At 33.7% G+C, this 17,830-nt stretch overlaps 1 protein-coding gene across 3 annotated transcripts in view; it reads right to left on the bottom strand.

Annotated features, from left to right (window-relative positions):
- Positions 1-3,954: 3,954 nt before the first annotated feature.
- Positions 3,955-17,830, bottom strand: part of LOC139685752 (ras-like GTP-binding protein Rho1) — a 55,081-nt gene continuing 41,205 nt past the window's right edge. For all 3 annotated transcript variants that reach the window (XM_071582821.1, XM_071582822.1, XM_071582823.1), the window contains 4 exons: positions 10,579-10,739; positions 8,866-9,066; positions 8,190-8,372; positions 3,955-6,320 (listed from right to left, as the gene is read on the bottom strand). In XM_071582821.1, coding sequence (XP_071438922.1) covers positions 6,282-6,320; positions 8,190-8,372; positions 8,866-9,066; positions 10,579-10,739 — 584 coding nt within the window. In that variant the 3' untranslated portion in view covers positions 3,955-6,281. The remainder of the gene's footprint in view (positions 6,321-8,189; positions 8,373-8,865; positions 9,067-10,578; positions 10,740-17,830) is intronic.

Genomic DNA, 17,830 nt, shown 5'->3' with positions numbered 1-17,830 from the left:
AATACAGAAATCTGTTAATAGTAGAGACATATGGAAAATTAGTAGGCTACAATTCTAAGGCAGAGAGGGATAACTAAGTAATGAATAAACATTTATTTTTTAGAATTCAGGTAATAAATGTGGGTTACATACACTCAGCAAATGATACACTATCACATGAACTCACCAAATGAGCATCATCAAGACTTTAAAGGAAATTCAGGCGCCATTATAGTATAAGTTGGCTTTCTCAAAATTGCACAACAATTTGATTGCTAATCCTGAAAATAACAGCAGATTAACCTGAAACTTTGGATTTCTAAAATGTGACAAAAGTTCATGACTGTGGCTTTTATTTTTGGTGTGGAAGCTATTCTCTAAGCAATTTAAAAGGAACTTTGATCACTTCTAAAATGTGTTGCTAGAAACTAAGTTTTATATAAAAAATATTTAAAATGCATTTTCACAGATCTCTGCTACCATCTTTGGAAAAACTGCGGCATACTCGAAGTAACACTTTTGGTGAGGAAGTATGTATGAAGAAGTGCTCTTTGTCAATGAGAGAATTGGGGAAGTCTTTGCTATTTAGTTGTCTGTGAAATACAATAATTTCTCATTTTATCCAGGTTACTAAAATACATATATTTAGTTGACTCTGGGTGACATAAAGAATATGTACATCATTTTCTCCTTTGCTTGGGGAAAAAACAGTTGGCATGGGATACATACATAGAATATGAGGAAGGAAAATTGTACAGGGGAAAAATTAATGAAATAAGTTCACTTGGATAATTAATTCTATATCTTAAGCAAAAATTCTTATAATATTCAACACTATTTTGCCTAATTATAGTGATGAGACCAACTCTACACTTTAGAATCACCCAAATTCAATACCCTGAAGAACAAGACAAGGAACTAAATTAAATATCTGGAATGAATTTAGTATACAGAATTCAGTCATACTGGTGGGATTTTATTCAGCATTTTGTATAGGTTGAATTATTTAGTAGTACTGTCGTTATTGAAATGACCATTCACATTAGGCTTGGATTCATATTTTCTGCATACTATCCCACAAGCCAACCGGACGTGGCATTTGGGAGCACAATGGGGAAATGCATGACTTAAACAGGCAATATCAAGTAGGATAGTAAATGATCGAGACAGTTACATCCAGTTTCATACTGCGGAAATGACTTTTTTTTCATGGGAAAAAGGATTCATAGAAGCAAATGGTATGACAACATTTCTATTAATTTCTCTCTGCGGTTCCATCTTCTATTGTACTGTGGTTTGAATCATCCCAAATGTATCAGCATGGTATTTTTCCTGGAGGCAAAGCATCGCGTATATATTTATTTATCTTTTGATACATGTTCTCATTTGTCTTTTAATCAGGTATACTTTTCATTAACTCTCACCAACTTTCATTTTATTGGAGTTACCTTTGGTGTATTAATCCAAGATTTTCTTTTTTTGCTGGAGTCACATTGCTCCGCATGCATGCACCATGTGACAAATGCCCTTTTCCTTAAATGCTGCTTAATCATATATTTCTGTAATTCTTCAGATGCATCAGACATAATTCTCACAATTAAGTGGTTCTACACCATTTCACTAATCTTATATCTACAGGCTTTAAAGGTGAACAGCCAATATTTAAATGCTCACTTTATTATTGAGATTGTTTGTTACTATGCCAAAAACCTCCAGATGGCAAGATTTTTCGGCAGTTCTAATCGTTCACTCATAAGGTAGAGCACAGATAATGGGCCTCATAGATTTAAAATAAGTTATGGCCTATCCACAGGCCTTCTTACCAAATAAAAATTATGCAGATGAATTGAACACATCTGCCACAATAAAAATAAAGTGAGATGTACCTCCAATTCAGCATTTCTGGGCAGACAAGACTTTTGAACCGGGATAGATGTCTCTTTGCCTAGGGCTTCAGTACTATTTGGCAGACTCTCATTTAACTAAACAAGGGTACTATTTACAACAGATTTTTGCTTTGCTCATCAAATGTGTTTCTAATTTGTCTAGTCACAAGAGGTTTTCCACTCCATTAAAATCAAACAGCCAGTTACTTTTAGATTTAGAGTCCCCATTATGTTAAAACCTCATCCTTGAGAAACACTACAGTACACAACTATTCCAAAATTATAACTCCTACCTAAAGTTGCCTACTCAGCTGATTGACTCTGTTTTTACAACACCAAATACTGAAGTACTATTAGTTTAGTCATGTCAACCCATCAAAACATCTACTACCACATTTAGCAAACAAACAAGAACCTGCTGAACTTCTATTCCCCTATCAGGAACTAATTTTCTTTTACTCTAAGTGGTATTTATAAGTGTAATTTCGCTTGGTATGCAAGTGCTTGGCTATTGATTGAAGTACCCTGGGTTAAATTCCCAGGTGATGCCATTGAATCCAATTCAAATCCATGTGCTATGGTTTTCTGGTAACTAGAATTGTGAGCAAAAACCTAATAATGACAAAGGGAGATGAATTTGGACTCCTACCCTGAATTTCTCATGCCCAAAGACTTAGTTTGTAGTAAGCTCCACCTGCCTCACCTGTTAAAACCAACCTTCGGGTTAATTTTTGTGGACGGAGATAACTTTTGCTCCCCTATGCTTCAAATAATCCAGAAAGAAAGGTTTTGAAGAACTTCACCATAAAAATGGTGATATGTATCCTCAAGTCTGTCTTTCAGATCTATAGGAAAGCTCATGCGGATTCAAAATAAATAATAAGCTATCACGCATCCAATTAACAGATTGGGCACTGAGATGGATTTACGAGAGGGTTGTGCAGGCTGCTGAATAACCCAATTAGACCATCTCCCGTGTATGCTTTTAGTGAACATTAATATTTTTTTTATACCCTATTTTTCAATTCTGTACAATCTCAAATTTTATATTTTTTACACCTTAGTTACACACCTATAAAATCTTTATGCTTTCCTCAAATTTCCCTGCTTCATAATAAACTGAGTTTTGCACAATTGATTTTAAGAGGAAAAACTAATGTTTATCACATTTCGGTCAACACAAGTGAATTTCAGACTTTAGAATTAATTTGTTAAATATGAATGAATGCAGCGCCCCCACCAAGAATCGAAACTATGCAATTCCATTATCCTTCCAGATTAGTATGAACCCCATGCCTTTCTGCATTCCTTACACACACTCCAGTTATAACTCAAGTTACAGCTCACATAAATATAAATGAAAACAGATGACTGCCATGGCCCCTAATAAATATTTAATATTATGAATATACTAGCCATGACATTTAAAAGCGCTAGTAATTCATTCAATTTGACCTAATATATTTATAAAAACCATAAACACAGTAATCAACCTGAAGGACGGTTTGGTAGGCAATGGTTGAGTTCACCCAAGACTAAGCTCGACGGCGAGTGAAATTCACACATCAGGGTAGAGGGGCCAGTTCCTTTCCCTGTGCCGTTTATAGTTTCCCAGGAAGGTCTGGTACAAATCACATAGCTTGGGTGGAGCAGCAGGCGACCAGAGACTTGCCCGGGAATCGAACCTGGGACCCTCCGGTCAGTATCCAACGCTCTACCCCCCGGACTACCGCGACAGTTTTATATATATATATATAAATAAATTTATTGAAACACACATTTTGTTCAATTTCCAAAAGCACAAATAAATTGGTGCCAAGTAATATACTTAACTGAAATTTAGTTCTGCACATCAGAACAAGTATGAGGGATTCACACTTCATGAAGCATGTAATTAAAGAAATGCACTCACTAATTAATTCTTCAATCCAGTGCACTGTTCATCTTGCTGAAACTACTACCACACTATGTACTATTCTATGCAATGGTGCATACTTAATTGCGACGTTTATTTGCACCAACTATATATTTTTGTTGAATCATTATATTTAGAGAGAAAAGAGAGAGAGAGAAATCCATAAATAATTATTTCAAAAGAATCTCCACCATGATTAAAAACTTTATTTTTCTAGTCATCCCTTACTCCAGAATGAACATTAGGAGAGCAAAAAAATCATTTTTCAGCCTGTAAAAAATTGAAAATATATTCATACTTGATGAAATTATTACTCTCCATGGCATTTGGCATACGTAATACAATTCAAATTCATTAACTGCTTTTGCAGTAACTGCATATCCATGCATGCCTTGCCCAAAAAAGTAGTTGCCTCATTGGGTCAAGGGAAGAAGATACTGCTCTAAGAAGCTGGGTGGTGTTGGTGAGAGAGGGTGTGGATGCAATTTTGGTAGGTATCCATGCAGGAGTCTACCTCCGACTCAGGATACAAGCTGCTCAAGGCTATAATAATCCCTCTCTTGGGGGTAACAACAGTTTTAAGTGAGAGGCATTATTTGGGTGTATGGCAAATACAAAATATCGAGGGTGACACTGGCAAAAAGAACATAATATTTACCCGCATTCTCAATGATTGTAACAATCATGCAGTGCTTACAGAGCACAGTGATTAATAGCTTGAAATGGTGACACTTAAATTACTATTAAGTAATATACCCAAATTATACTCACAGAAACTGATACAATTTAGAAAAAACAGCCTTTTTTTTAATATAAATTCATTTGTAAATTATCAGTAAGTATTATACTGTATAATATACAACAATTACCAGAATGCTTTGTACCTGTTTTAAAGAGACCTATCATAATTTTCATGCATTGTGCACTTCAGGATTTTTGAATCCAAATACCTTTTTCAATTAATCCAAACCAAACTCATACCATTTAACTTATTTCTCCCTTATCTAAAAATTTTAAACACTGCCATTAACCAACTTTGTAGCACTCCTTACAGTATCCCTTTACAAGGTTTCAATTTAAGAATGAAATGGAATTAAATATACTTTATTATAAACATCATACACAAACAACTGTCATAATCATTCATAAATATAATAATCACAAGTGAATTTAGATATTTACCTTTTAACAAAAATTACAGCATTAAAAATTTAATTATTACTTCACCAAAAGCAGTTCAGACAACTGAATATCTGAATGAATTTGATGAAACATGTTCGCAAATGTATGCTCAATATTCAGAAAATTCTCCAACATTTATCAATAGCGACTCTTTTAAGATTTAATATTGCGCATACCAAGTTATTTTAAATGCACAGAGCAAGGGAAATATATATTTGCTGATATAACATATTTATAATAACGGAGAACAAAAATTATTATTGCTCAAACATGAAATGCTAATATTAAACAATGCGATCAGAAAAAATGGTTCGAGGCACAAATAATATTATATATTAAGTCAAACCTTCAAGATTTTAATTTCCTTAACATATAGCTCAGTTGGTAATATAGTTAATGGTATGGTCTAACATAATGCATAAGGAATGACTTGCTTCTTTTGAAAAACTTGCTAGCTTGTTGCATTATGCGGCAACATGCTCAAAGCTAAGGCAGAGAATACAACAACCTTTCAATGTACATCACTCCATCTATCTCTCTTCCTACTCCTAAGGCCAATAATTCAAAATACAAGCAGAACAATATGACCTCATGAAAATTCATTTTAAGTTCATATGATTAATATAATTCAGATAAGGCAACAGGCATGATCTATAACCATATAATATGTATTACTCCAACACAGTATGATCCTGTATATTAATCAGGACTCTTTGCTCCAGCTTGCCACTAATAACATAAATTTGTAGCCTTTAATTTCATGAATGCTCTACCACATAAACAAGAAAATTAATATAATAGTTATAAAACGGTTTGGTGCCTCCAACATCATTACACACTACCCTAAAAACTTGATGGTTCTAATTCAATACTACATACAATACAAAATAAGGGAAATGATTAAAGCCCTATTCAATCTACTGCTCAGAAACAGGAAGCCCACTAAAGCCAACACCGTAAATTCAACCATGCACTACAAATATGTTCAAAAATGAAACCAATGGGTGTCACAATTATCTATTTCATAAGAGAAATAGTGCACACTAGTCACATCTGTGGGATGTAAAGGCAAGTTTAGACAGCTCAATAGCTCCAAACGTTCAAGTGAAAAATGTTATCCCAAACTTCATTGACAAGCACTTCCGTGGTGCCAAATGACAAATGCACTTTTCCTGATTCAGAGCAGGGCAGATCACGGGCATCAGGTCCTAGTTAAAAAAAAAGCATTCATTTCTCATCTTCCATATTTCTATTCTCATGTTCTCTTGTTACATCAAGTAACACCCTGTAACATTGAAGTAACACCTGCTCCAAATTAATTACAACAGTTTACACCTCCCCTTCTTTTTCTTCTTAACCTGGAATGGAATGTATTGAAAATTGTTAAATAAAATGTTTAAAACCATGAGAACAACATAACTTCCTAATTGATATTTTGCCAACAGATTGTCTTATGCATGTTTTGGAATACAACTATGAAGGAAACAAAAGAAATTTAAGTGAATGACTATGATTATGACACACTAGCATGAATTTAACCTTTTCTCAGTAATTGATTGGATGATTTATTTCAGAAAAAGACATAACAAACACAAATCTTAAGTAGCATCACAATATATGGCTTTCCTGATCTACCAGCAAACAGCATTGATTCTAGGGGAAAAAATGATAGGATACCCTAATTAATTAGAATAATTGAAATAAATCGAAGTGTCCACATTACTGATTGATTTTAATGCTACAGCCCATTGCTGCCTTATCATATGATTGGCTCCTAAAATTTTTTGTTTCCTTACAGTACTGAGTTTTGAGTTTCCATTTAAAAGGAACAAGCACATAAAACTTTCACATTTTATTCACTGCAATATAAACACGTTGATTGAACAACAAAACCATCATAACAGCATCATAACCACAAAATCCATGAAACAGAAAACAAAAACCCATTTATCTGTTTTCGATTAATTTAAATATGAACTGAAAAACATAGATTTACAATAACTTTTATGTAATGAAGACCAATCCATTCAGCAGTTTGGATATGCTTATTATAAAGATCCCAGGAATAGAAGAATGTAACAATTCCCTTGTAGACTAACTTATGCTGGATGAGGAAAATACATCTCATCGAAAGATTATTATTACATAGTATCCTAAAAGCAACTGCAAGGGTGTGTATGAGGGTGACCACACACCTGACTTCTCTTGACACAAATACTTTTCTTGTAGCATGATCTGACAGTGCTATTCTGATCCCTTATTGTTTTTGGAAAAATGGCATCTTAAACCTATCTCTGCTACACTTAATCCCTCTAATTTTTTTTATATGAATCCTCCTACCAAGGTAAAATGGGGCTAATAACACATTTTCAACATTATTACTAAAGAGACATCCTTCCAATTTATGCAAGAGTTTTCATTCTTAATTTAACCTTTTCTCCATGAGTGATTCTAAGCTTAGCTCCTTTCATAATTTTGATATTAAACTCAATTAATTAAGAACAAAATGTTACAAATCTAGCTCCTCAACGCTGCAACCGATCTAATTTGGCAATTAATCCAACTTCATGAGGATCCTATATACTAGCAGCTTATTCTAAACGAGGCCTAACCAGTGAAAAATAAACATTTTTCTTTGAACTTTTCATCAAATTTCCTTAATACTATTCTAATACATCCCAATTCTTTACTGGCTTGTCTGCACATTCCCTGTATATATTTCACCCTGGATGAAGATGAAGGACTATTCACTCTAAAATTAACGATTAAAAAATTCATAAAAAATCATGAAAAATATGGTGTTTGTTGAGAACTAGTTGGGCACAAAAAGCTAAAAATTAAGTGGTCATCCTCTACAGGTGTCTTGGGAGTGTTAGAACATCACCATTGTTCTGTTTCTGCATCACTGATCCCAAGTATTTACAGTGTCCTTCAACAGCTTCAGTTCCTTTTCCTCTGTCAGGTCTGGCTCTCATTTTTATCCTAACCAAGCTAGTGACTGAGCTTTACGGAGTAACTTATTTTTTTTCTTTCCCACAATTTATACTTTTCCGTAATGTAAACACTTTCCCTAGGTCCTAAGAAAAGTGTACATAAGGGATTTTACTGTACCTTTTTAGTACACTTAGCATTTTGAAAATGCAGGATTTCACTAATTTATTTATATAATGCAGGGCCAATATAAGGATGTGCCCAGACTATAAAAAAAATTTGTTGAGAAGCCTTACCTGCAGTGCTGCCCTTGTTGCAGTTTCAAACACTTCCCGGACTCCCTCCTTACTTTTAGCTGAACATTCTAGATAGGAAAACGCATTAATTTTCTCTGCCATAGTTCTGCCTTCTTCAGACTTAACAGGCTCTTGCTTCATTTTACGAAGTTCTGTTAATGTGTTGGGGTCATTTCTAAGATCCTGCAAAGAGAAAGATTACATGTGAGATTCTATTCTGTAAGAATACATAATAGTAATATTTAATAATTTCATACCTTAACTTAAAGCAAAGAAATTCTTTGATTTAGTGTGACCACTCACAAAAATGATTCCTTATGCTAGTGACTTTAAATTTTACTAAAAGCATTCATAATGGAGTAGGTATAAAAAAATACCCAGAGCCAATTTAAAATCACCACTAAAAATTTATCTAAACTTCAACAGCACGATCAAATCATACTGGCAACTATTTCTGCTGAAAATTCAATTCATTAGTACTTCCAACGCATGGCCCATGGAAATGCCGACTCTTATCATCAAAACTACATTTTAAGCATCATAATATGATATATACAATTCTGAAATTTTATTATCAATGGTATTTGACGGTATCATTCCCAATACTCATGAAAGATAAATCAGAAAGTAAAACTGCTAGAAACACAAACATGTCAACATTTTACAAGTAACTTACCTTCTTATTTCCAACCAATATAATGGGAACATTTGGGCAGAAATGTTTCACTTCAGGAGTCCACTTTTCAGGAATATTTTCCAAGGAGTCAGGAGAGTCAATTGAGAAGCACATTAAAATGACATCTGTGTCAGGGTAGGAGAGAGGACGAAGTCTATCATAATCCTCTTGCCCAGCTGTATCCCATAAGGCAAGCTCCACCTATAATGGATTCCGAATATTGAAAGCATGTTGTAAACAATGCACCAGAGTATAATAAGATTATAAAATAAAACAGCCCATATCCCAGATAACTATTATGTTTTAAAAAAAAGGGTAAACTATGGCGGTTGTGGTTGTAGTATGGCAGTATGATGTGGCAGTATGACCAGTAGGGTGGAGAAGAAAATTTCATAACTTCCTTCAAACATAGGATTGTTATTCAGAGTAACCCTAGCATGACAAAAAGCCGTGACAACAATGATAATTTTATACTCTCAATTATTATATTCACAGCAGTCCTTAGACAATAATAAACCCCATTCTAGAGGTGAATATTAAACCTTTGTCTGGAAGCACATATCCTGTAGACATAATTAATAATTTTGCGCATGTTTTCAGGTTCTTAAGATTTATGAAATGCGCTTTTCTGTTCTTAATATATTAGCAACAAATTCACAAGTCCACATTCAGCCAAAAAGTTCAGATGAAGATACCCAAGCTATTCTTTTAGCAAAGGAAAAGCAAAAAAAATTATGGATTTAAAGGCAATCACAACACACACTGACCTCTAAAATGCAAATAAAAATTTTATTGACCACTATATAATAACAACAAGGATCTTCACTAATTAGCACAAGCAAATTTATTTCTTTGATAGAATTTAACAAGATGATCTCAAAAACTCAGCAATAAATTACACCTTTGCTTGTAAAAAACTGGATGAGTTTTCCATGATCGATTAAAAAAGTATTAAGGCAACAAAGGACGAATAATTTTTTCCTGTGATTTGTCCCAAATTCCTCAACTTTTCCTGGCATCCCAGAAACAAATATTTCACATCTTTTACAGTTTTCCACATAGATATCTATATGCACCACATAGATGTCTATATGGGAAGCTGGAAAGTGTATCTGTGAGTACATAAAAGCATACATATATGCCTATATGTATATATACACACACACACATTCAAACACACATATAAAGCCTATGCTCTTCGGGATAAGGTAAGGATTCTATTGATGTATCAGTTCAAATGTTTGTCTGCTACAATGGAATAAAGAACCCTGAAATCATAACATTCCTTCTTGGACAGTTATGCAATTATAATTATTTAGCCAGAAGGAACAATAGAATTTGCTTAGATATGCCACTAATAAACCAAAATCTCATTTCATTAAATATTTTCTTCCTTGATCCACTCTACCTATCATATAGTCAACATATATAGTATACTTAGCATTTGGATCTCAATTGAAATGTATTGATCATATCTTCAAATATTACATTTTCAAGTGATAATTCAAATGATAACTAGAGGCATTTAGCGCTGAAAATAATGCTGGACTTATATGAACAATGAATTTCACAAATCCAAGTAGCTGGGATTAGAGACAGAGAGAGCCCTTTTCACCAAGAAAATACTTGGAACTGAGTTTGGAAATTTAAACACAACATTCTGAAAGAATGAGATGAGAATATTCTTAAGTGTTGAAAGGATTAGTTTCTTACCTGTTTTCCATCAACTTCTATGTCTGCAACATAGTTTTCAAACACAGTTGGCACATAAACTTCAGGAAACTGATCTTTACTAAAGACAATGAGGAGACAGGTTTTACCACAGGCACCATCACCCACTATGACCAGTTTCTTCCTAATAGCAGCCATGAACTCTGAAAAACAGAGAGCAAAGTCGTTCAATAACTCTTATTCCTTGTTGGATTAAAATTTTCACATTAAAGAAATTGCATTCTTCAGGTAAGTTCTACTTTTGATACCATATACCTCAACCAATAAAATGCAGAAGTACAAATCTACAGTGACTTCTATTTCATGCAATTTAATTTGAGATGAACTCCTTGAAATATCAGTAAACATTTGCCACTTATAACGCTAAATGGCATACAATGCCTCAGGATTTGCAACTAGCCACAAGGTACTGCTTGTAACTGCAATGAAGGGACAACAATAGGATGCTTTGATGTAGCATGTTTACTCACAATGAACTGCACCCTGATAAATTAATCAGTATCTTACTATCTGGCATGCACCACTATACCTTCACAATGAGCCAGCTTACGTGCATGAGTGGCTTCAGCTATGGACACATGCATGACAAGAACTGATGACTTATGTTACTCCATTCCATGGATTTTGAAAAATCAACAAACATGGTAGGGAATAAAGGACTGTTTATGCTTCTTGTACTTCTCAAGGGTACAGGTGATTGACAGAAACGATCTTGGATATGAATGCTGATATACCATGAACTAGAATGGTGGTGTGTGAGTGGCTTTTCCAAATTGGAGGAGGGGGACTGAGCAGCTCACATAATCTATGAGCAGGTTGTGCATAGGCATTAACTCCACCTGTTTCCTCTAAAATATAGTAATCTATGGCTTGAGAAGATAATCAGAAATGAGAGTTCCTCTAGTCACTATTTCAGTGCTTAACTTAAATAAGACATACTTTAACCACAAGTCACTTCTATGATCAAAATACAATTTCTTCAATAACTACCATCAACAGAGCCATATTTGAGCTGAACATCACTTGCATGAGGCAACCAAATTAGGTCATCAACAAATAACGCCCATAGCTAATATGATTATGCATATGACTTTTCTTGACTGCAAAATTATTGAGACCTATAAGAGAAATCACCTGATCGTACTCATCACAGATGATATTGGGGTTTGGGCCCCCAAGCCATTCCCTGTTCAAAATGACTTTGGCATGAGTATTCAGACAATTTATTCACCTTGAAAGCATTGAATATTTTAGAGATACATTCTCCAAAAAAATTGACCAAGACATGGTGCTTGTTTCCCTAAGTACACTACTAACTCTAAAATGAACAAAAATTCATCTCTGGTTAGGGCTCTATGATACATTCGTGATAAAAGATGGCAGAAACTAGAAACTCCAAAAAAGGTTTCACAGAATCGAGAGCTAATTTTTGGAATAACTGCCATATCTGCTATGAGAAAACTTGCACATTATTTACCCACTACATCACACAACTACCTAGGCACAATTACATCTTATTCAGAACCTAATGCTTAAAATGAACCTAATAACTATTGACAAGCAGTTCTGGAATTAGAAAATGTAGTTCAATGCAGTAAAACCAGCTATTTTCAACCATAAAGATTACACCATACTAATTATGCAACTAACACAGCAACAAACAAGTGGATAATTGCATTCAAAACTGTTGTTTGTAACACACATCTCAATTTCCTGATAATTTCCTTTGTCTACCAGACTGTAGTGGTGAATTAGTGGAATTAAATGCTTCTACTTTAGTAGATCACTATATCCCAATCACTTAATTTTCAGGATTATTCATAGAATTTGCCTAGACTATTAGAGCTGCTGCATATATTCCTACTAATTACACAAGCGTATGACAACGACTATATAAAGCAGGAGTTCTCAATTAACAACATACCTAAAAAATGATACATTTCATTTTTCCTGATAGTATGTATTAGCATAGGTTTGAGCATTAGGATGCATGTTAAATTTTCTTTCTCCATTCTGATACTTTTTTGTAATATTAACAATGCAAAAGACTTAAGCAATGGAAACTATAAATAGCAACCAATATTATAACCTGGTTAAGTGAGAATGTCTCTCTAGTCCAACTATGTACAAATAACTTATCCAGAGGTAGAGCTACATAATATGCTTAAAAGTATTTGTCAACTTAAGTACTACAATTTTGTAATTTTTGGATAAATGATAAAGAATATTGTGAAAACAATACAAATTCCTAATAAATTTAATTCACACTGTGCAGAAGAATAATTGCAATACATAGCATTATCTAATTAAGACTGCAAGGGGTCAGAATAAAATTTTACCATTGATACGAAATAAGACCCAGTAATATTAATGAAAAAATTGTCAACAGTTCAGCAAATGAAAATCTTTTAAATGGAATGTAATATTTAAAAGTACAATTCAATGGTATGCTTTTGTTCATCTGTAACCAAGTAGGGTAACATCAGGAAGGAATCCTTCAGCAATACCCCTAAACCACGATGATACTCTAGGAATATGAACGTGAATATTGAGAAATATAAATTCCATTGGATTAAGATGAAAGCACAGCCAGATCATCAAAATAAAAGACAATTGAAATACAAATAATAACTTTGCATTGAGAATTGTTATTAACAGGAATACAAAATTTTTCTCAGCGACTGACAAATTGTCACTTAAATCCATAAGTCATTCTACTATGTAGGACTAATACCAGTGAAGAGCAAAACCTGGATTGCAACAAGACAAATTATTTATCAGAACACAATGAAAAAAATGACTCCCTTTCCTTACTCATTTCAACGGTATATCCAACAGCAACAGTGAAAAGCTTTACTGAAGCAGACAAACCATCACCACTTAATAATTTATTCATACGATAGCAAAAATTCAAAGACCAATACACTGGAATAGCCAAATCAATGATGATGGCAAAGCATGGTGTTTTTATGCATGATCCGGAAATATTGCATTGATCAAGATTTGAAAAATGGTGTTCCTTTAACATGCAAAAAATTTATGAATAATCTAATAGCTACCCGTCAAAAACATCAATCAAGGACTTCTTTCCCATCGTAATATAATCATAGTTCAATCAAAGAGAGCTTCAGCCTAAATGCAACTGAAAAACTGATCCACCTGAGGGAGCTACGGATGATGGAAGAAGAATGCCAACCATCATGTTTAATAATACCATGGGAACAATCCCTTTGCCACAGTGAATTATATAAGTAGCAACAATTTAACACACCAAGGGGATCATAAAAACATGAAATCTGATTTTCCATTACATTTTAGTCACTTATGAGATTCATATTTCACTGAGTCTTCTTGCCGACTAAGAAAACTGATCATACCACAAAGTGACTACACTTAAGTGCCTCCTTCACACTTTCAAAATGTGTACTGGTATATAATTTGCCTTTCAATATTAATAAACCATCCCCTCTCCTTGCCAGAGCATATTAAAATCAGTTCTTCTCTGTCAAATGTATTAAATACTTCTGAGCAAAATATTGACGTTGAATAATTCCCTTGTATTCCCTCAAAGTTAAATAACTCCATTGAAACACATAACTGTTGCTAAGATGAAAAGCTTAGCATAATGGAAAACATCTACACTATCACAGCTTATTTTACTAAGGTGTGACCAAAACTCAAAATACAAAATTTCCAACTTTATTTTTCATGCCCAGATCAAAAACAATGGTTCATTCTAATTTAATACACAGAAAAACTTTATGTAAGTGTTTGTCTATAATTATAATTTGCAAACACCTATTCAAGCAGGTAAGATTCTCATTTAAAAACTCTCGCAGAAAGGGAATTCTAGAATAAAAAGTTGATTTTTGCAGATGACAGATTTATGCAGAATTTTTGCATGCTATTATTAGGGAAATCGAACCCAATTACCACATGCTTTGTTATTAAGAGGTAATTTTGAGAAAATTATGAGAATCACCACCCAAGCATGAAATTCACTTCCCCTGCTGATGAAGTGATTGAAATACAGAGACAATGACAAGCATTACCATCAATTGATGATTTAACTTAACACTTAAAATATATTTTCAATTTAGGATGAGGGATGACTTAAAAAACGTTAAAATAAATTCATCAACTATTCAATTGACAATGGAAAATTTGCAGCTTATAAATCTGAATGAGTAAAATAAGATTACAGAACTGAAAAATATTTTTGCTTTAATTATCAATGGCACTACAGGTTATGTTTGCAGAATTATGTTAGGGCACCAGCAATTCTAGAGGACAACAATTTTTGAAACAGTTTATCATCCCTACCACAGGGACATCATCTTCAAGTTAAAAATGGCATGCCTGAAACATTCACTATATACCAAAGTGGCTAACTACTCTAAAAGTATGTAAAAAGTGGGTGCTTTCTTTAATGAAATGCTACAAATTCAAGATCAAGAACTGACTGAAGGAGAGCTAAACATTTACCTGGATGACATAAGCCCAAAAGTAATTTTTTTCTCAAGATACTTAAAAATTATCTAACTGGACTAGGGGCTTACTATTCAAAAAGTATTAACACATCCGTCAATACACCTAATCAACGTGAGATTTAAAAAATGGTACACTTTACAGTCATTTTAATAATTTCTTTTGTTACTGAAACTCATTCCACACAAAAAATGCATGGAAAGTAGAATAAGGCAATAAATAAAAACACCAAAGAAGATCTCTTTGTAATACCCTAGGCCAGTAATAGTAGGCATTATTGAATTACAGGACACAACCCACCTTTCAAAAATGCTGGCAGTTAAGATACTGATTTGTCTACAAAGCCATGAGTAATGTTTTTACAAGCAAAAGTGTCAGTACTCTAAATTCACACAGGAAAAAATTGTGTGCCTGCACTCACAAAATGCAGTACAGAATTCTAAATCACTGTCCTTAAAATTCTTATTCTGAATAATGCAATTAAAATGTAAAACCAAATTCATCACTCTCATAGTGACAAATAAATACCAAATTAAGTTATCAAGATAACGACTATAGAGATGATAGCGACATATGATGAACAGAATCGATTCCAATGCAATTCGAGACAATAAACAAATTTGAAACTCTCCAAACCAGAATATCAAAACTTACAATTCCCATTAGTGCGGCTGCTATTTATGACCTTTGAATGATACTGAAGTCATATTTTCAATAATTTACACATTGATTTAGGTTAGCAAAATTTTGAACCCTTCAAGCGGATGATATACCTGTGCTCAAAAACTTGGAAATTGATATTTCTCCCCCAATTTTGATACTTTCATGGCATATAAAAGTAAAGAGGCATTACCAAGGAAAAAGCTCAGAATAAAAAATGCATATGAGTACGATAAGAAATATGGACAACTCAAAACAATAACCAATTTCTTAATGCCCATATAAAAAACATTTTAATTAATATTCTCAGCTGTATGGCTGAATATTTTAAAGAACAAGTGATAAAACTGATTTATACTTGCCTTAGAGGGAACTAAAAAATCAATTTAATGAAGTGGTTAGGGGATCCAGAGATAAAACTTACTCAATATTTCGGAGCAAAATATTTGGAACACATTTTTAACTTGAAGAAAAATATTTCCCTTAAAACATGATATTTTTACCTAGAGGAAAATTAAACATCAACTCTTAACGATATTGTTTTTTCAGATATGGTATCGTAACTACCTACTAAAAAGTTAATATTAGTGTGAACAAGAATTTCAAGACAAAGTTCCCACCTCCGTTTATAATTCCAAGATCAAGAACAAGTTCATTCCATGTTAATTCAACACTCCAGCGATGAAAAATGTGGGACATGGAGAAATTTCTTCAAGGGACTTGGAGCTCCTCTACCAACAACCACAGTTACCTACCCGGAGGTTAGTTGGGTGAGGATAGAGGTCACCAAGTACTAAGCCCAACAGCCTATGACATTAACACATTAGGATAGTGGTGCTAGTTCCTTTCTCTGTGCTGTCCATTATTTACCCAGGAAGATGTGACACCCAAAAAATTACTAAGCTTGCATGAACTGAGGTAGGCCTGAGTATAGGCATACCCAAGAATCAAACTTGGATACCCCTGGTTAACAGACCAGCTATCTACCTGTGCTACTGGTTTACTATGTCCATCTCCTAATCGTGTTGGCCCAAAAATATTTTACTCAAGTATATGCATCTTACAATGAAATTATTGGGTAATGGCAAAGAGCAAAAAAAGAATAACAAACATAGATCACCTGATCTTGCAACGAAGACTATCGTAGAAACAGAAACGATTGAAACATGGTGTTGGAGGTGGATACTAAAAATTATTTGAAAAAAGAGCAAAACAAGGCAGTAGAGAGAACTGTAGCAGATTAAAATGCATTAAGGAGCATCAAAAATGGATTAGTTAGGGACATAGGAGAAGGAAACAAATAATGGAAATTTCACTGAGGGAGATTAATACATAGTTCAAAGAAAGCATACCATGAGAAGGAAAAGCTAAAGGCAATATCAAGTAAATAGCATTAGGTGAGGAAAAACGAGGTTATCATTGAGTCAATCAATCTTAGGTCTGATATATTAATAAATGATTCTTTTCAGACCAATCAAACGAAGGCTTAGCTTAACATATGGTTTGAAACTTGACCAATTTTTATGCTTTTAGCCACACAGTTTAATCTTTCAGAAAAGACCATGCACTACCATCATGATTACATCAAACAAATACAATGCTTAAAAATTATTACGCCTTTATGCAATAATTTCAATATATAGTTGGGAAAATCCAGGGCTGAACTATGTATGCAGCCATACTTCCCATTTTATTTCCACCTTGACTCATCCTGTGATTTACAAAAATTGCCCCTCCAAGTTCAGGTAGTTTAGACTAATTAACCATAGCACTCTGCACGCCCTTTCTGTACCTAGCACACCTTTTTCACCAAAACAGTGAAAAAATGGAATGCACCTTTCCTTCTCATTCCCCTTATATTTTTATTCCTAAACATCCTGTCGACACAAAAAGCATATATAATCCCAAGGACCAGGGAGAAATCAGCTGGCAAGAAAATATTGTAATCTCAAGCAAATGAACACTTTGTTTTCTATAGTGAGTAATTTTCACATTCTCCATTGCAAATCATCAGACTGGTGAGCAAGTTGACATGAAATGCACAAAAAATACAGCTTCTTACAAGATTCACTTTGTATTATCCATT

The sequence above is a fragment of the Hetaerina americana genome, unplaced genomic scaffold, assembly GCF_022747635.1.
Source record: "Hetaerina americana unplaced genomic scaffold, ioHetAmer1.1.p SCAF_12, whole genome shotgun sequence".
NCBI lineage: Eukaryota > Metazoa > Arthropoda > Insecta > Odonata > Calopterygidae > Hetaerina > Hetaerina americana.
The sequence above is the reverse complement of the archived record's forward strand: the minus strand, read 5'-3'. Positions and strand labels throughout refer to the sequence as shown.